Source organism: Dendropsophus ebraccatus, chromosome 2, assembly GCF_027789765.1.
Source record: "Dendropsophus ebraccatus isolate aDenEbr1 chromosome 2, aDenEbr1.pat, whole genome shotgun sequence".
Taxonomy (NCBI): domain Eukaryota; kingdom Metazoa; phylum Chordata; class Amphibia; order Anura; family Hylidae; genus Dendropsophus; species Dendropsophus ebraccatus.
The window spans coordinates 55,673,521-55,693,337 of record NC_091455.1 but is presented as its reverse complement, the minus strand read 5'-3'; the positions used below and the strand labels follow the sequence as shown (position 1 = coordinate 55,693,337).

The window sequence follows — 19,817 nt, the reverse complement described above, 5'->3', positions numbered from 1 at the left end:
CACGCTTATTTATTGCCTGCCTTTTATTTATCTGTTCAGACATTTGTTTTCTTGTCACTGTGTATTAACCTAGCCTAAAAGTGGTTATCACAGTATAATGTGTCGCTTATCCTGTGCATGAGTATCTGATCAGCTAGGAGGTGACTGCTCGCTGGGATCCCCACCAGAATGGGGTTGCCTTGTATTTTGAATGGGGTTGCCTTCTCTTGCCCTCAGAGAATCCTATAACGAGTGAATATAGCAGCACTACTTATGCTTGACGGCCGCTCTATAATCATATACAGGACTGTGTGGTATTCGGGCTCTCTTAACATGATCGCTCAGAGTTGTCTGCACCTTCAGCAGTGAGAAATCTCCTAGTAGGTACTTGTATCACTCTCGACAATGCTCCGCTGGCTGGATGGATGGAGCAGCCTCTTGGTTCTCAGTTATATTTACTTACTGTTGGATAATGCCAGATTCCAAAGGGGTCGTAATTTTTTGTTGGTACCATGTAGTAATAAAAAAAAATATGTTCAAATGTGTCTAAATCCTATAAACCTTATTAAAGGGGATCTGTCAGTTGTAAATTATGTTCCAAACTGCTGTTAGGAGGCACATGGTACCTTTTAATATAATAGGCGTTCCCAAGATCTTGAACTGCAGCATTCTGGAATGCCTCCTTGCTCCCCCTAACATACTTATCTCTGCTTGGTTCACGGTCCCAGGCAGGGTAAGGTATGGGAGAGGAGAAGGCTGTGTCAGTACACTAGCGCAAACTTTTAAACTGTTTAGGAGCTCCCGACATCTTAATTAATCATGATGCTGGGAGCTCCCAGGTCCAGTCCGCAGACCACCGTCCATGTACAGTGGTAATTCTACGGACGTGTGAATGACCCCTTATTGGTACTCCAGGGGGTTGTACATCTACACATTCCTAGGTATGAAAGTGAACATCCAGAGCTTAGTTATCGTAGCAGTTTCACTTATCCCAATGGTGTTTATCATGTGTATTGGTGTGCAGATATTAGGAACAGTACAAGAATATACAATCCTCTGGAATCTCTCTGACCTATGACGGATATGTTTAGTTCAGTGCATTCAGATGGGTTCTAAAATAGCTGTGTCAGTAGATATCTTCCTTAGCAGCTTGTGCGTATTTCCTTGGATTCTCAAAGTAAATTTTTTTGTTTAGCTGGAACATCCTTATAAGACGGAACACTGGGGCTAGGTTTACAAACCATAAAATAAAAGTAAAAAATTACAAGTAGGTGGGAAAAAAACTGATTACTGTTATTTGTATACTGTGTGTGCACTGCCGGGCAATGTCTCATTGACTTTGATGGAGCGCATTATTATATTAAAAATACAGACATATTTTTAACCCAAAATTACAGATGTATTTTACCTTTATTTTATATATGTATTTTACTTTATTCATTTTATAGTGTGTTAACTTAGCCTGATGGTTATACATAGTACTTGGTGAATGTTTTGTTCATTTTAATATATCTGAAAGAACCAGCTTACACGATAGTTGGAGGCGGCTTATTCTATAGGCCCTCACTGTCACACCAACCGAACCAGATTACACACCACATTGAGCCAACCTTCTTTTTTTCACATATTTTGTGTGTTACTCTGTATTTGCAGAGATATCTATACCTATTAAATAGGGCCGGTCCCTGGTTAATGTCAGCCCTTAGGCTCTAGGGTAACAGTCAGCTGTCAGCTAAAGTTCTGGTAACACGAAGCAACATTTCAGACCTGTAAGAAATGATCCACCGACTTAAGAAATTGTTCCTGAGAATCTGGTTGACGTTCCCTAACAATTCTCTCTGCTAACCAAGAACAGTTTCCTCCCGGCCATGTGAGGAGCGCCATTATTACCTAGCGACAACAACTTACTCAGCAGTGCCTATTGTACATGTCACTGTGGACACTATTTACATTTACGTATCATGCCGCCTATACCGACAACGTATGTTCACTTGTATTTCTAACTAATATGAAGTTGTCATTTTCCATGCAGACATCAGACCTTTGACGTTTCACGTAATGTTGTCTTAGACTCCATTCTTTGATCAGATTTTCCCCTCCGCTGCCATGTCGTGTATTTGTCCCCAGACTGGTTTCACTAGTTTTCGAAGTTTCAAATGACATGAGATGAACAGAGGCCCTGTAGCACACTGTGTAAAACTCCCCACACAGTAGGCTATTGTGGCTAGTATGTCTTTCTGTTTGTACAGCATATAGTTGAATAGAGCTTTACAGTCTTTTGAAAAGAGAGGGGAAATTCTGAAACTTGGTAAGATGATATGTCTAATAACTATAGTCTAGTACAATGTTACCTAAATCTTGCTATTCAAGAATGGCGTTATTAAAGGGAAACTCTGTCCCTATAGCGCACGGGGTGCCGTGGATGAAGGTAAATTTCTTACGTTCATCCTTGGCATAGTTTCCATGTACTTTGACGTTTAATTCATATGCCAGTGAGGTGGGCAGGACTACTGTCCTCAGTGCACTGATTGGCCCCGGATGGCCCTGTGAATGAATATTAACCTGGCGCTCTGCAGTGATGAGTGTCGGCATGATGTCACTGCTCAGCACCACTCCATTGTTCATTGTCAAGGCAGACACTGGCACCTGTCCAATTTTGGGACGTATGGAAATGAAAGAGTCTAAGAAAATATAAAAAGAAACAGATTTTGATGGCTAGAGCATCTTTAAGCATCAGTTGAGCATCTCAAATTGACCCATCTTATGAGGTGTTATTAGTTTGCAATGGTTGGTACCTACCAAAATTAGTTTAAGCAAGGACAACTGGTCATCAAGTAGAAAATTATTGCTGGTTATGGTAGAAAGGTGTCAGAACACACGGGGAATTACAGCATGCTGTAAATGGGGCTGTGTAGCCCCAAACTTGTGCCTATGCTGGCTTCTGTCAAGCTCTGTAAAAATGAGCATTGGCACTGGACTATGGAGCAGGGAGTGACCTGGTCTGTTGAATTAAGAGTGCATTTACATTATGTGGATGGCCAGGTCACTTACCTGTGGAAGTGATGGAGGCAGTGTAGTTATTTGGGCAATGTTCTGTTTGGAGACCTTGGGCCATATTGTTCATGTGGATATTACTTAGATGCATTTAATCTAACTAAACAGTGTTGCAAACCAAGTACGCCACTTTATGGTAATGGTATTCCTTGTTGACAGTGAAGGGCTTTCAGCAGGATAACGTGCCCGACCACACTGCAAAAATTGCTCAGGAAATTTTTGAGGAAGGTGACAAAGAGTTCAACAAGTTGACGTATTCCAGATCTTACACTGAGCATCATGTGTTAGAGAACAAGTCTTAAACTTACAAGACCTAAAGGGAAAAAAAGACACCACAGGACACCTTCAAAGGTCTCATGGAGTCCAGCTCAGGAGGTGTGATATGTCCTAGTACATATTTCTGCATAGTGTCAAATCCAGTCGAGTGACTTCGATGCAGCACAAATATAGGTGCTCGTTCGACTGACAGCTGTTCCTCCATACACATGTATGCTCAGCCAAGTGTGCATGTGTTTTGTAATGAGAAGAGTGGTATAAGGCAGTATGAGAAACCTCTGACAGTGGGATATGCGCTTCTATGTAATATGGCTGTAGCAGGAGGAAGGGGGGACTCCAGCCGATTTACCTCCAATGAATGGATAAGTTATAGCTTGTTTTTTTTTCTATAAGCTTTTTGCTACTGTCGTAGCGTGGAAACGTCCTTTTATATGTAATATGCTTGAGTTGAGAGCAAAACTTCCTGTTTCTGTGCCGTCAGCCTTATCGGCTCAACAAAACAAAAAAAGGAATTGAAAATGTTTTTTTTTCTGAAGCATTTGCATGTAGACAAAATGGTAAAAAAAAACCTGAAGGCATAGAGAGACATTACCTAAGCTGGTGGCGATAGTGAGATTGTGGAAGATGATGGACATGTGTTTTATGGCTTTTTAATCTTGCTGTAAGTATTGTATGCATGGGAACAGGGGGTTAGTCAGGGTATATACGCTGCCATGTAGACTAGTAGTGGTTTTCTGTAATTTCTGCATAACATTGCTGGGATCTGTCGTGAAGTATTATGGAGATTGTGTCTCAATGAGAATTGTTCTCGTACCAGAGATGTCTCTAAGGAATCTGTCCAGCCAGCCAGCACCCTGCCCTGAAAAGCAACAAGAACCCCTAAACCGGTGTCTACAGACTGATGTTTCTTGCTTTTGGAGGAGACTCTGGTTTGGCTAGTATGTGAGCATTGTCTTCCCTTTGGAGGAAGGTGATTTTGTGTATTGGGATTTGTTGTTGCTCAACAGATCAGTGGATCACTGCTGGGGGTAAAGTATCAGCCTAATAATAATAATAATATTATATGCTGTGTTATTTAGCTGGTGGATTACAAAGCTTTGCGTACATTGTTGTTAAATTATCATGTGGTAATTGCCAAGAAAGTAAGAGCATAACGTCTTACATCACATTGTCAATGGAGAGTGTTTCCGTATAGACAGCTGAGGTAGTGGAACATCAATGTGTTTTATAAGGATATAGTCACATGTGGCAGATTTGTTGCAGGCCTTCATGACTTCCTAGTTCATCTGAATGGGTTGTGTGCGTGTATCCATGTGCTTGTTGTACTTGTGATGTCATTGTTTTAGGTTACTCTTTTCTCACCTCTTTACTAATTGTATTGTTTAATTTCCAAATAATGTAAGACATATAAGAATAAGACTTTGTTGGAACTCTAAAATGTAGAAATATTTTCTGAAAAATCTGACTTCTCCTTTTAGAGCTTAGGGCTATTTTTACACTGTATGTTATCTATTGTTGACAGGATACTTGCCTTTTAGTAAAATACGCCTTTGATTAAGTTAGAGAGTCAGGTAGAGGTGGTCATGGGGAGATTGGCTATACAGGAATGGATGGAGTATGGAGAATGGTCTTTATTTATTGTCTCCCAGTATATTTTCTCACCTTTTGCTCTCCTAGGCTGCAGACATCAAACTTTAGAATGATAGTATTCTCTATACTGTATTCTCTATTTTGCCTGGTCTCTAACCTCCCTTCTTATATGTCCCGGTTTTGTGTCACTATTCTTAGGTCAGTTATAATGTTGGGAACCAATTCCTATTATACTGTATGTACAGCATGCTGTGCTAAGTTATGCCTCAGATTTCAGGGAGCCACAGTATCCCAAAGTTTAGTATCCCACAGTATCCCAAAGAGGAATCGGCACCGAAATTCCGAACAGAATCCCTGTCGGTAACTCCACTTGGAATTCTGCCTGCCCTCAGCGCCTCAATGTAAGTTACTGTATAGGGCGCCTCCGCTGTCTGCTGCTCAGTTCTTTGAGCAGAGGCACCCTAAAACTTACATTGAGGCGCTGAGGCAGGCAGAATTTCGAGCAGAGTCCGCGATGGGGATTCCAAGCAGAATTTTGTCGCTGAGTCCTCCGTGTGAATTAACCCTTAAAGGGAACCTGTCACATTGCCAATGCAGTTCAGTCTGCTGGCAGCTTGTTATAGAGCAGGAGGAGCCGAGCAGATTGATATATAGAGGACAGTTAAGTAGGATTGTCCATTTGAGCAGAGGTTTACAGAGATTTGAGCAGAGGTTGATGTAAGGTTATGTTCACACTACGGACATGTCCATTCTTTGGGCGGATGACTGATTCCACTTGAGAAAAAACATTGTGTCAATGGGACAGGCAGAACCTCAAGCAGAGTCCATGGCGCGAACTCCGCTTGAAATTCCGCACATACCCTAAGCTGCTGACATAAACTAGCAATTCAGTGCCGAATTTGTCAACCTAGGAAGTTATGTTCACTTATAATTGGGGTTCTGTAGTAGTTGTTAATTTAATGGGAAGAATAGCTCTGCGTGTTGAGTTATTCACCACATTGAATCCTATGGAACTTTCAATGGAGTGAGCCTTAGAGGAGATGCATAGAGGGGCTCCTGTGCAAGCACCCTCTCTTTTTATAACATCCATAATCCCTAATAGAACATATAGGTAGGGAATGTCTTGATGGGACACACATTTTAAATTTGCTCAGAAATATTAAAGTGATACTGTTAACCCCCTTATTCTCGCTTCATATAATTGGTTAACAGTGTCAACTAGGCGGGGCTTTACAGCAGTTGGGATACATCTCCTGGTTAGGGAGAGAGCCCAACTGTCATGAAGCCCTGCCTAGTCCACAATGTCCACCAACGAAAATTAAGCGATTTTTAGTTTTTTATCAAGTTTTATACAGGTGTATCTCAAATGTGCTGCATCTAAGTTTGTGGATGGTTCCAAGAACCACACATAGAGTAACAGGGGGTGGGAGGTAATGGACAGTATGAGTTTAAGGTTCGGTTTAGCAGTGCGCTGTGATCTCTCCATGCATGTATCGAACACCAGTCTCAATAATAACTGCTTTTATTGTTGCAGAAAATATGGGATGTATCAAATCAAAAACGAAAGGCCCAACATCTCCGATCGAAAACGAATTCAAGAGCTATCCAGTACGTAAACCTGAACGAACTATTTATGTACCAGACCCAACGTCCCATAATCAGCAAAGGCCAGTAAGTAGATAGACAAGGACAGCATGCATTCAGTAGCACCTCATGGTTTTTCCTACTGTTACCAATCTTTTCCTCTGGCTGTCTAGCTGCTGGTGCTTTGGCCTTCAAGGGGTGTAATTTAATAAAAATCATGGACCTACCTCTGTACAAATACATAATCCCTGAATCTCTCTATACAACTGTATTGCATGTGCACATACATTTTGCATGGATAATTCCTATATATGAACTTTTACATCTCATTTCATCTGGCAGGTGGTAACCAAGCACTCCAATCAATGGGTGACAATTTTATGGTGCTCAAAATAGAGCTTCAGTTAAAGTGCTTTGTGATAGGGACTATACTAAAATAGAGAATGACCGCACAGCAAACGGTACCCTCTTCTGTAAACTTTAGTGCATTGTAATTATTACTTTATTTGTTCCATTTGTTAGAAATAGTTAAGCACCTAAAGGTTGTCATGTAACGTTGTAATTTCTTGGAAATTTAGGAGAACTTGTCATGTCCCCCAAAATTACAACGGACAGCGTCTCTTTATAGCTTGTGGTCCCCTGATTCCAGTGATACTTCACTTGCCGCTCGTTCTAGCTATTTTCGGGGTCTAAAGGCTCTGTTCCCATTTACATCTGAAACAAGAAACAATTGACTCTCAGAAAATATAGGACTATGAAAATATATCTGAAGGCTTCCTGTTTGCAGTTTCCCCTTTTTGATATGTCTGTATACAGAAATTAACTAGAACTGTTAAAGTCCAAGCATTATATGGTCGACCGGTCTGGTATTTAAATAAAAAAAACTATAGGCAGGAACCCTCAGGACACTTTGCTACCATGGCGGCTGTGGGTACAGCAGCTATCTGTGAGTCATAGACAGAAAACCCTCCCTGTGCTCTGTTCTCAGAAGTGACGTTCTCCTGTAGGTAACACAGCACTAAGATAAGCCATAGGCGTAATTCAGTCTAGTGCTGAGGTCATTTGGAGAAAAGGCGGTCATACCTATTGTACACCTCAGGATTGGCTCTATTATTGTTTAGGGGGGGGGGGAGCAATGTCACTGGATGATTTATGTGGATAGATTGAAGAGCAAACTCTACTAAATGTCACCAAGACCAGGGAGTCATTGTCTTACGGTATGTTCACACTTGGCAAAATCGGTGGAATTCCGCAATGGAGCTGTCCGCTACGGAATCCCGTCTGCCTCAGTGTCAAACAGCGTGTCTATGGAAGGGCTTGCACGCCTGCGGGATTCCGCTGTGTGAACGCATCCTTAAAGTGAATCCATCAGATGCAATTCACATTCCAAATTTCTGACACTGTTAGATAGCTGTTAGGTCAGGGAGACACATGGTAACTGTCATATATCTGTCGGTGCTTCCAGAATGTAGAAAATTCTTTTATTCTCCAGTGCAAAGTGTCAGAGAGGTTTTCCCAAGCTCCTGATCTGCTGATTGGTGGATTACTCCACCCATACCTGACCCTGCTTGACTGACAGTCAACTGCAAGCAGGGTAAGGATGGGAGGAGAGCAAAGATGTCTTACAGTTCTTAGATCAGGATCGTGGGAAAGCCTCTCTGACATGTTTCATCGGAAATTAAAAGCAATCTGGAAGCACAGACAGACATATGAAAGGTACCACGTGTCTCCTTGACTTAACAGCTATCAGTGTCATCAGTTTGGAATGTGAATTACATTCAATAGATTAACTTAATCTGTCACCCCCTAACCTCTTACTGAGCTGGACACACTGCTAGATAAATATCAATGAAGGCATTAAAAGGACTGGAATCATTGAAACAGCGGCTTAAAAAAAAATTGGTCTGCTGCAGCTTTCCACTGTTCCTGAGACATCAGAATTTCAGTGTTTTGCCAACTAAAACCAAAGGTCTTTGTCAAAGTAAATCTATCTACCCCGTACCAGGTACAGAGCTGCAGATTCCACAAAACTGGTGTTGCTGAATTGCTGCAGCACCCCACCCCCGCCCAACTTTAACTAGTTAACATACAATCGTTTACATTTTTAAAAAAAATTAACGCGAGTGATGGGTAAATGTTTAACTAGGTCCAGCAACCCCTTTAAGTTTCTGTCATATTGTCTTGTAAACTACAGTGAGGAAGGAAAGGGGTACAGCCAGTACGGAATCCTTACGTTAATGAAACCTGGCTATTTATAACGTGTTTGGTTGGGGAAGTACATTTTTTTCTCTAGAGAGCAATGCAGAAAACGAAGTTCCGAAACCTAGACTATTCTTTAGCTCTTTCCTGAGTAGAGTTGAGGGAGGTTGCATCGAAAAGTACTAAACTTCTTTATTGTTTCTCTACTTTAGCTCTAAATTGTGTAGTCGGCAATCCCTGATTATATCCGAATGGGTGTTCATATCCATGTTCTGTATACAGTGTGTCACGTGCCTTATTCCTTTTAGTTTCACATGGCCCTATAAATAAAAATACCATACATACACACTGTATATCACATCCATATAAGCACCAGAGAGGGTTTGGTGTGGCTCAAAAGCTCATGACTACTAACACAATGGCAAACAAGGATACATTGGGATTGTGTGCTTCAGGTTCCTTGTACCGACCCAGAAGGCAACAAATCTGTGATGCTTTCTACCCAACGTGTCTGCTCTAGGGATCATCTCTGACTGTATATATTGGCTGTGTACATGAGGGCAATGGGAGGAAAGTAGGGAACAATTCAGGACCCTGGAGGATACATGTGTTGTATGGCGGTCAGTGGTGATTTGTCTCTATAGCTTATAGGTTAGTATGTGAAATGTATGGAAAATGAGCAGTAATGCATGCTCCTATGATGGTATGACTGAGACTCTTGAAGGTCTCATAACCATTATTATCATTTCCGAAAATCAGCTGACCACCCCTGATATAGCAGCTCATATATACAAAGGTCTAAGTTTATTATAGTAAATGCACCAAAAAGATGGTTTTCATGACTTGATCAGTTTTAGACGCACTTGCATCTCGGTTGACAAGGGATTAAAGGGAAACTCCAGGTAGAGGTAAAAAAAATGTAAACTTCTACAGAAGCATATAGCATTACTTGCCTATCTATCCCAGTTTTGAAACTACCAAAAATCTATTTGTTTTGGGGGTTTGTTCTGTATTGTGTGGCTGTACTCCCCGTTTGAGCAGTTGTACTCAGTACTACAGGTTCCAGAATACAATGCTTTCCCTCAGCTGTTCATCACAGTCCTCTACCCTGCCCATTCCCCGCCCAAATCTGTTGCAGAACATCTAGGCTGTGTTTACACATTGCAGTTTCATTGTGTTACTGAATTATTTGCAGTACTCTATCATTTTATTGTGCCCCCCCCCCCCCACACACACACACAGCTTGCTGTATTCTCTACCTGTAACGCTGATATTGGAATAAAGTAAAGAACTTTTTTTATTTAATTTTTTTCTTTTTTATCTCCACGCACATATTATGATCAATTATCTTTGAAGTTGAGCCCCACAGTAAGGACTTTATCCAATATTATCTTAAATGGGATATATACGGTTTATGCCTGTTTTTTCTTCAGGTGGGATTGTCAGTGCCGGCTCTGATCTTCTGCGCTGTTTTAGCATCATTTCTTGTGTTACTGCATCATTTTTGTGAATACGTTGCAGTACTGCAATGAAACTCCAACATCTGTAAACACAGCCCTAATTTCACTGCACACTTCTGCACAATCAGTGAAGTTTCAGCAGCTGCTTATGGCCGGTCAGAGATGGTGAATCACTCAGGGGATTGGGGGATCCAGCCAAGCCTCCTGTGACATCACGCCCTGCCCCCTGTCTGCATCATCTGCCTGTGCTCAGCAAACACACACAATGTGAGACAGAGGCATGGAAGATTTGTCTCCTAAGGTGGGAGAGCAGTGGGAGCAGGAGACAATGTGGCTTGGCTTCCTGGATTTCTATCAGCTACCAGTGTGGCAGAACCGTACAGATATGGTAATACATTATAGAGACACATCTATATAAGTTTTTATGTACTTTTAATAGAAAACAAGTTTTCCTTATGTGTAGTTCCCCTTTAATGGGTAAGGATGGGGTTGTTTTAGCAGGAACAGTACCTGGTTTGTGCGTGATTCCATAAACTTATAATTGTGGAAAAATGTTGGTATATGCTAAGCCAACTAGTCGGTGTTCTAAAGTAGGGGTGGACGATTATGGCCTAAATCAGCATCATGATTAATTAAACATGTAACTTCGCTTAGGATTATTGAGCGATTATGATGCCACACCCTTTCTTAAGCCACACCCATTTGGGCATGACAAACTGCAACTTTTTTCTTCTTGGTTAATTTCACTTAAGCTGGTAGGCTTCTTCTAATAATAGACTGTGTATGGAAATGAGGCATTCACTTTGCCATATGCTGAGCCCTAGTCTAAAGTTAGTGTCTACTGGTGATGAATCTGGCAGTCTGTAGACTCCATGATAAATTCAGATTTTTAGACAGTCTACAAGTATTGAGCTAAGCATTAGACAGTATAAGTCAATATGCCCTTTGGGCATGACCTTCATTCTACCTCATGATATATGATGAATTTGGTGCATTATCCAAAACACTTTTTCACCGTATTCATTTCTACGCCTCCCAACAAGTGCAGTCAGATTTTTTTGCTACAAAAAAATCACAAAGGGGTTGTCAAGCAAAAATTTTTTTCTTTCAAATCAACTTATATCAGAAACGTTTATAGATTTGTAATTTACTTCTATTTAAAAATCTCATGTCTTCCCATACTTATAAGCTGCTGTATATCCTGCAGAAGTGTTGTTTATTTACATTCAGACACTGTGCTCTCTGCTGACATCTCTGACCTAGTCAGGAACTGTCCTAAGCAGGAGAGGTTTTCTATGGGGATTTGCTACTGCTCTGTACAGTTCCTGACTCGGCCAGAGATGTCAGCAGAGAGCACTGTGTCTGAATGTAAATAAAACAACACTTCCTGCAGGACATACAACAGTTTGTAAGTATGGGAAGACTTGAGATTTTTAAATAGAAGTAAATTACAAATCTATATAACTTTCTGACACCAGTTGATTTGAAAGAATTTTTTTTTCGCTGGACAACCCCTTTAACTATGTCTAAAAACCTCTGATGCCTGCATGAGTTGACGTGTCCTAGTTTTTGTATTTCCATTGTTTACCATTAGTGTTTGCAGATCGGTCAGTTATGAGTTTGATTCATTAAAACTGAATTCTATTGCAAAAGTAATTTTCTCTCATTTGAAATAAAAAGAAGCTGCTTTGCCATATGCCTTATCCTCCACAGCTGCCACTGACTTCCCGTGCAGTGACCACACGCTCAGTACACGTAAAAGTCTCTGTAGTTGTACTCACCACAGGTCAGTTTTTTGACGTGCCATTGTAGAGAGGGGAAGCAGTAAGATGGTGTCAGGTCAAAAGACAGGTTCAGGGGAGGTTTTCTGGAGATGGGGAGAAGAAAAGGCAGACGGGAGCTGGAGGGGTGGAGAGGAGAGGTGTCTGGCAGCAGCTTGTCCTATTAAATACAGTAGCACACTTGGTCGATTTAACCATTATGATGAAGTCTGTAATAGGCCTCTTATGTGAATGGCCAGCATGATGGAGTTTTAGTTATGGGGGCTGATTTATAGAAATATCTGCACTGTTTTAACTCTAAAATCTGGGTTTCCCTATTGCAAAAAATGATGACGTAGCAATTATATTTTAAGCAAATGACATTCATTTCCCAGCACATAAGAGGAACAACTTTTAGTCTTATAGGAAGTATGTTTTCTCCTACCTAACTTTGCAGTAATGACCGATGACATTTATTTCTTTGTGGCTTTTCCCACCAGCACCCATCTCTCTTCCATCTGATCTTATTGGAGGGGTTATTCAGCCATTTACTTTTATTTATAATACTAAAATATTAAGTCATACTCACCTTACTGGCCCCCCTGGCTCCTGTGTTTATAAGACCAGCCTCCTATCTCCTTTGCTGCCTTCCCTTGCACTCTCTTTAGTGCCAAGCCGCCATATTTGTGACCCAGTGCTCAAAAGTAGTTTTGGGTTAATTTATGAATGTATTCCTCTGGCTTTAGGAGCATCACATTGGCATTACAGACTGATTTAGCCCTTGATCTATAAGTACAACCAGATATTTCTTCACCATAGTTCTTTTTTTTTTTTTAGTATTTGTAATGTCTGTAGGTAACAGGAGTTGTCTTACTAAGAAAGGGGGTGGGGGAAGCACAGAAAAGGTTTCACCTGTTGCCTGGTTTCAGACAACACCTCTCCCTATATGACATCTGTATGGACAATGGAAGTTGGAAAGGCCTTGGAATGTAATATTATTTGCCCACCATTCAGATGAATCATTGACTGAGTAATACATTCTCAATATACAAGCAGCTTTCCATTCTGGCGTATAGGTTCACATGTGGATTCATGGCAGAAATTTTAACATGTGTCCTTTTACATCTGAATAGGAGTTATGAAAATCTATGCAAATGCTGTATAAATAACCATATTCAGAAATAACCAGAGTCTGGCGTGTGAACATAACCTTATAGTACCTGTTGGTGTAGGTGCTGTAATGATATAATAACTACATTTGTCAGGTCAGTGGTCGGAGGAGCCTAAAGGCACCAATCCTTTCTACTTCTTTTCTGCAAATCAGAATGACAGGGTAAAATTCTGAAAGAAACGTAATTGTACCTTCCTGTACATTCTGCTGTAGCATACTTCTTGTTGGGCCTCACCTTTTTTTTTTTTTTTTTTTTTTTACTAGAGTGTATTTCTTGGTCATGGTCATGTGCCTAGGGGCAGAATGCTTTAGGGGCCAGGACAAAAATTCCATTTTGTCCTGGTGACGTGCAAGACGGTGACCATTATGACGTACGTCAGGCATCATTCAGTCACAGGAATAATTGAATTTCTGGGTGAGGCTGTGTGTTCTTCAACAAACGAATATAATCACGATAGATATGCAGTGAAAGACAGGCTATTTGTTATATATGGTACACTTTGGTAAGCTTGGATGTGCTACGTCAGCTGGACAAGTGGGTTGGTTAATACAATATTGCTTATGAATCTTTTGACCTTTATAACGTGAGGGTACTCATAATAAGGCCAGGTTCACACTACCTAAAAAACACGGCCGTATTTCATACTAACGGCCGTAGCTTTGCAAACAACGGCCGTTGTTTGTGCAACTACAGCCGTTAGTATGAAATACGGCCGTCTTTTTTACATAGTATGAACATAGCCTAAAACTATAATTCATCTTTGCTGTGGTGCTTTTGTGTAGATATCTGCCTTCCAAATAAAAAAAAAATGGCCTAAATCAGATTTTTGGCTGTCCTCAATCCTAAGAGTTTTTGCAGGTCATATTTCCCTATTAGTACATATTCTCATTCATGGTGGTCTTCTGTGAAATTTAGCATCTGCCTGCCATCCGTCACTCCACATTACTCACAATTGCGCCTAATTTTGTCTTTGGCTGTGTGGTTCCCTCTTCTGCTTCTTAGAAACAGAAATTATAAAGAAATAGGATTTATCTATTTGTCAGCAATTCAATGAAGTCTTTTCACAGAGAAATTACGTCCTGTAGGCCTAATGCTGGACCAGAAATAAATGCTGTGCTTTCGGGACTCCAGATTAGGATTTATAGACTATTGAAAGCCCATTGTATTAAAGGGGTTATCCAGCGCTACAAAAACATGGCCACTTTTTTGCCCTACTTTTGTCTTCAGTTCAGGTGTGGTTTGCAGTTAAGCTCCATTTACTTCAATGGAACTGAGTTCCAAACCCCACCCAATCTGGAGACAAGAGTGGTGCAAAAGTGGCCATGTTTTTGTAGCACTGGATAACCCCTTTAAAGGGATATTCTAGTGCAATAAAATGGTTTAAAGGGAATTAGTGTTTTTACTCATCAGAGCCAAGTACTGAAACATCTGTTTTATGATTTGTAATTTTTTTTTTTACTTAATATTTTTTTTACACTATTATGGGGGCTGTCATCTTTCCCATGGAAATCCCATGGGATCATAGCCACAATAGACATGACCTGTCCCATTCAGATGAATGAGAAATGCTTTTGAGTGTGCTCAGTGTTCTTTTATAGAGGTCAATTTAAGGGAAAGGGGGTGCAAAACTGTGAGCAACAGCTATCATGTGCATCCGTGTTATCTATATACCGGTGTCACCTGTCACTGTATTTCTGTCTGTTTCCCACTGCTGGGAAATTATCTGTACAGGAAGTTTCAACTAAGTTTTAAGCCTAGTGACCAAAATGAAAACTGAAAGATTTCAGGATTTTTTTGGCCATGAGAAAAAACATTCTTACTTAGAATGTTTAGCATAACAACTTGATTTTAACAGTAATTCAGATTCCATAAAAGTAAAAGAAACCATACTCTCCTGTCCTGATCCCCCTGCATCTCCAGATCTGATGGCTCCTGGTTCATGTTGCTTCCTCCTTCCTGTGATACATTATTCCTACATCACTGCCTGAGGCAAGTCACCATTGTGGCCAATTATTGGCTGATTTGCTGTGGGGACAAAGGATCAGCGGGGACCAGGAGCTGTCAGATTGGGAGCTGCAGGGGATCAGGGCAGGTGAGTGCGGTTTATTTTTTTGTGTACCCAGAGTCCACTTAAAAAATTTTATTGTGCTGGACTATACCTTTTTTAAATTGCAGTTTTATAATTTTTTTTTTTAGCTATATTATTTGACCGTATACCAGTGACTATGGGAATTACTCAAATAAAGCCTCAGCTTAATGTTTTTGAATAAAACTTTGTGATTAAGTCAAGTGATAGAATTATAAATAGAAGTCCTGTTTTTGACCAGACTGTATCACTAAATACAGTTATATAGCTGTTAAAGTATCCAAAATATGGTGCCCCATGTGGTTTCTTTTGTGAGTGTAAGCGACGTCTGGTTTTATCACCAGTACCACAGTGTCAGCAGGCACTTACATTTCAGGATACTTTCCACGAATGCTGCATTTCCTGTGTTCGATGTAAAAGTAATTTATCATACTAATCAGAACTTGGTGTAATGTTACTTTATAAAGAATTACACAAGTGACCACAAGTCAAGAATATTGACCTATTTCTGGATTGTTATGGACGTTGAATACTATAAAGAGGGTGGAGGACGGAAACCAGGATTTGGAAATTAGGTAATACCTAGGGGTGAAATGGACGTCAGGAATACTTGGCCCTCCTTGACTTACTACCTTCCCTATAATTTGGAATGCATAAAACACCACTATGCCTCGCTAATACTGTATTCACAAACCTATCAGCGGGTGACACTTCTTTACTACATCTAGCCCTGGTTTTGGTGGAGGGGTCACTAATCACCTATCTATGCCCTTTATTTACGGCAAAGTCCATAAGGTTCCACCATGCCCTGGAATCACCATGTTCTTTCATTTTTTTACAGTCACAAAATGTAGGAAGTCTATTACCTGGGCAAAGACTTCATCAGACAGGTTAGTTTTGTGTCTTGGCTAGAGATACTGTACCCACAGTCACATATATGTTTGTCTCATGTAATACAACTCATTACTTTTATCTCCTCTATAGCAGCAGAGGAGGTTGGGAATATAGTGATAGCTTTATATCCGTATCAAGGGATCCACCAAGATGACTTAACTTTCAAAAAAGGAGAAAAACTGAAAATACTTGAAGAGTAAGTACTTTGTATAATGGGAGCGTGGACTAGCACACAAACTCATAAGTTTTTCTTTGTGTATATAATGAATGTTCGAGGATAGAGGCCTGTATATGTGTTTTATCTGGCTTTATGTTAAGTTGAATGATCAATAAGCGTCTTCTAAATTCTATAGTGAAACCACCCAAGTAAGGTAGCTCACAGACGTTGAGAAACACGTGATGATGTCTCCGCAGTATTTTTGCATTGTATATATTGTAAGACAGCGACAAAAAGGTCTATTTTCCACCTTTTTGATCTGTTTTTGATTCTGTTCTTTCTTGCAGAAATGGAGATTGGTGGAAAGCAAAGTCCTTAGTCACCAAAAAAGAAGGCTATATACCAAGCAACTACGTGGCCAAAGTTAACACCTTAGAAACAGAAGAGTAAGTGCTGTGGACTTATACTAGAGTCATTTCTTATTGGTCGTCTTCATGTGTTTACTTTACCATTTATTTCTCAGATGGTTTTTCAAAGACATAACCAGAAAAGATGCAGAGAGGAAGCTGTTAGCCCCTGGGAATGCTGCTGGGGCTTTTCTCATCAGAGAGAGTGAAACCCTTAAAGGTATTGTCAGTGACAATTCATAGTAATGATTTACCCATTCCCCAATCAGATGTTGTCCTGTATGACACAGTATTGGGAAAGTAATATGGAAAACTACTGAATGTTTTCAACCAAGCATCTCCTCACAAGTTTGAGTCTTGCTGTTATTTCCGAGAACCTTTCCATTATTCATGTCTTTACCAAGCTGCCTTCCCTTTTTTTTCTTTTTTTTTTTTATATATTTTTTATACATGGCTGTAGAGCAATGTGTGAAATGCCCCTATGAATTAAAAATGGGGTAAGGACTAACTGCAGATGGGTGTGGAGGTTTCACATTTTGGCCTGGGCCTCTTGCCTATGTACTTTACATTAAAAAGGTTACCCAGGGTAAAAAAGACAGCTACAGGTATGTGTATTTGTACCGGACCTTTGTCATATGCAACTATGTCACTGTGTTATGTTGTTGCTGTAAAAAAAATGCAAAAAAAACATTGAAACAGAAAAACACACAGCTACTTTTTTTTTTCCAGAAACAGGGAAACTCCTGTCCTCTGTTTGGGTGTAGGTTTTGCAACTCTGTTCCATTTAAAGTGAATGGAGCTGAATTGTAATTCCACATACAACCTGAAGACAGGGGTGGCACTGTAGATAACCCCTTTAAAGCTTGACCAATAAAGTTTTTACAGCCCACTCAGGCCTGGTATTGTATGTTATGGATCTCAAAATAATAGAGCTCTGCTGCTTAGGCTGGGTTCCCACTACATTTTTGTAATCCGTTTTTTGCAAAAAAAACAAAAAAAAAACCCAGATACATTTGTGTGAAAAATGGATCAAAACGCATCTGTTTTTTTTTAATGTACTCAAAAACATACGTTAAAAAAAAGCGTTTTGATCTGTATTTCTTTTTTCTTTCTTTTTTTTTTTATAATGAAGTCAATGGAAAAAAGGGATCAAAACAGACACACAAATCGTTTTTCCGCAAAAATGGGTTGCAAAAACACAGTGTGAACCCAATTTTACCTGGATCCAAAAGATCTAGTCTGTACTCCTGAAGCAGTCACCTACTACTTCCCTAAAGCCATCCCTTTCTCTTATCAGGCAGTTACTCCTTGTCAATAAGGGATTTCGATGCAAAGAACGGCGATGTCATCAAGCACTACAAAATCCGGACTCTTGACAATGGCGGATATTACATTTCCCCCAGGATTACATTCCCGTGCATCAGTGACATGATCCATCATTACCAAAGTGAGTCCTTCATGCTCTGATTTTATGTGTGCTTTATCTTTATCAGCAGATGATGTGGGTCATGCAGTAAAGATGGTTTATTGTTTTTAATATGGTTTAATATAAAACAACTTTGGATATGGTCCTAGTGTTTGCATTGTCCGCTGCTCCTTCACACACACTATTCACAGCTCTTTTATATGGTGCGGTTATCACTTTTATATTGCGCCATAAAAAGAGAATAAATACATTTGTAGCTCACGTCACCTTGTTTTATTGTAAAAGTATGTTTTATGTTTTTTGTTTTAACTCTAGCCTATTATTATTTTATGTTTTAGAGCAAGCAGATGGCCTATGTAGGAAATTGGAAAAACCATGTTATAGTCCCAAACCACAAAAACCATGGGATAAAGATGCCTGGGAAATCCCAAGAGAGTCTATAAAACTAGTGAAGAAACTTGGGGCTGGACAGTTTGGTGAAGTCTGGATGGGTGAGTATTTGCTAATATATCTGGTAATGCTTTTAAAAATAAAGATAGACAAACCCTGTTTATGGCAGTAGCAAACTCATGGGTATATGCTCTCCTGAGTACTGCTGATGGATTATATATATATATATATATATATGGGAATGGACCAAGCCAAGCATTTTCTTTGGAGCCTGTGATGCTTTAGCTATGCCCCTGGTTTTTGACCTTTTCAGTCCATGACGTGAAGACAATATAAATATATAAAATTCCTCAGCAACCTTGTGAAAGACTGATATCATCATATACAGTACTTACAGTACATGACAGCACTGTACACTTAAAGCGAATGTACCATCACTTTAACATGACCCACAGATAGATCGGCGCCAGTGCCGCGGTCAATTTTTTTGAACCACGTTCCGATTCTCGTGTACAGCACCGTTCTATCCACAGGTACAGGGCCAGGGCTGAAGGACTGGAGGCGGGTCGGGCCGCCCCCAGTGGGAGGAATCCCCCACCCCTCTGACAAGGCTCCGTTAGAATCAATGGAGCCACGTCATAGAGGGGCGGGGATTTCTCCCACTGGGGGCGGCCCGGCCCAGTACCCGTGGATACAACAACGCCGTACACTGGAACCGGGTCGTGGTTCAAAAAATGGACCGCAGCACCGGCTTCCCTGCACCGGTGCTAATCTATCCGCGGGTCATGTTAAAGCGAATGTACCTGATGGTACATTTGCTTTAATCACTATACTCTTGAACCATATCTATCATTTTTATAAATACATTTACCTGGAAATGTTATAAACAAGTCTGATGTCACAGTAGGAAAGTCATTGACTGATGTTGAAGGTAAATGTTACAGGATTCAATAATTAAATAAAAACTAGAGAAGGAAAAAAATACATTCACCTATGGAGGACTCTTCCACAAGAAAACAAAAAAACAAACCCTGCATTGGAATATAAAAAACACTCTCTGACTCTTCCTTTCAACATTCACAGCACAGGAAATGACTGGAGCAGTTTTTGCAATAGTCTGAAACAAGTTTCAAGATGTTTCCTCTTGCTTATGTATAGAACTTGATGTGCTTCACAGAATATTGTATGAGGAGCTGAGGACAGTGTGGATTACATGTAGTTTATGTTGGGGAATCATAGAAGGAGGGTTCCCATTGCTTTAAACAGGTTACAGTAAAACTATAGAAAATGTTGCCCTGGAAATGCTGTGGGTTCTTTTTTCTCAATCTAAAAGTTCTCAGTGGTAAATATATGCACCAGGTCCATACAACTTAGTTCATATTA

At 40.2% G+C, this 19,817-nt stretch overlaps 1 protein-coding gene across 5 annotated transcripts in view; it reads left to right on the top strand.

Annotated features, from left to right (window-relative positions):
- Positions 1 to 19,817, top strand: part of LYN (LYN proto-oncogene, Src family tyrosine kinase) — a 52,050-nt gene that overhangs the window by 20,941 nt on the left and 11,292 nt on the right. The window contains exons 1-8 of one of the 5 annotated variants that reach the window (XM_069957576.1): positions 3,951 to 3,970; positions 6,434 to 6,570; positions 16,002 to 16,050; positions 16,145 to 16,250; positions 16,559 to 16,657; positions 16,735 to 16,838; positions 17,916 to 18,065; positions 18,383 to 18,535. In XM_069957576.1, coding sequence (XP_069813677.1) covers positions 6,439 to 6,570; positions 16,002 to 16,050; positions 16,145 to 16,250; positions 16,559 to 16,657; positions 16,735 to 16,838; positions 17,916 to 18,065; positions 18,383 to 18,535 — 793 coding nt within the window. In that variant the 5' untranslated portion in view covers positions 3,951 to 3,970; positions 6,434 to 6,438. Of the gene's footprint in view, positions 1 to 3,950; positions 3,971 to 6,433; positions 6,571 to 16,001; positions 16,051 to 16,144; positions 16,251 to 16,558; positions 16,658 to 16,734; positions 16,839 to 17,915; positions 18,066 to 18,382; positions 18,536 to 19,817 lie in introns of those variants that run through there. The other 4 variants (XM_069957579.1, XM_069957577.1, XM_069957578.1 and 1 more) reach the window with 4 other exon arrangements.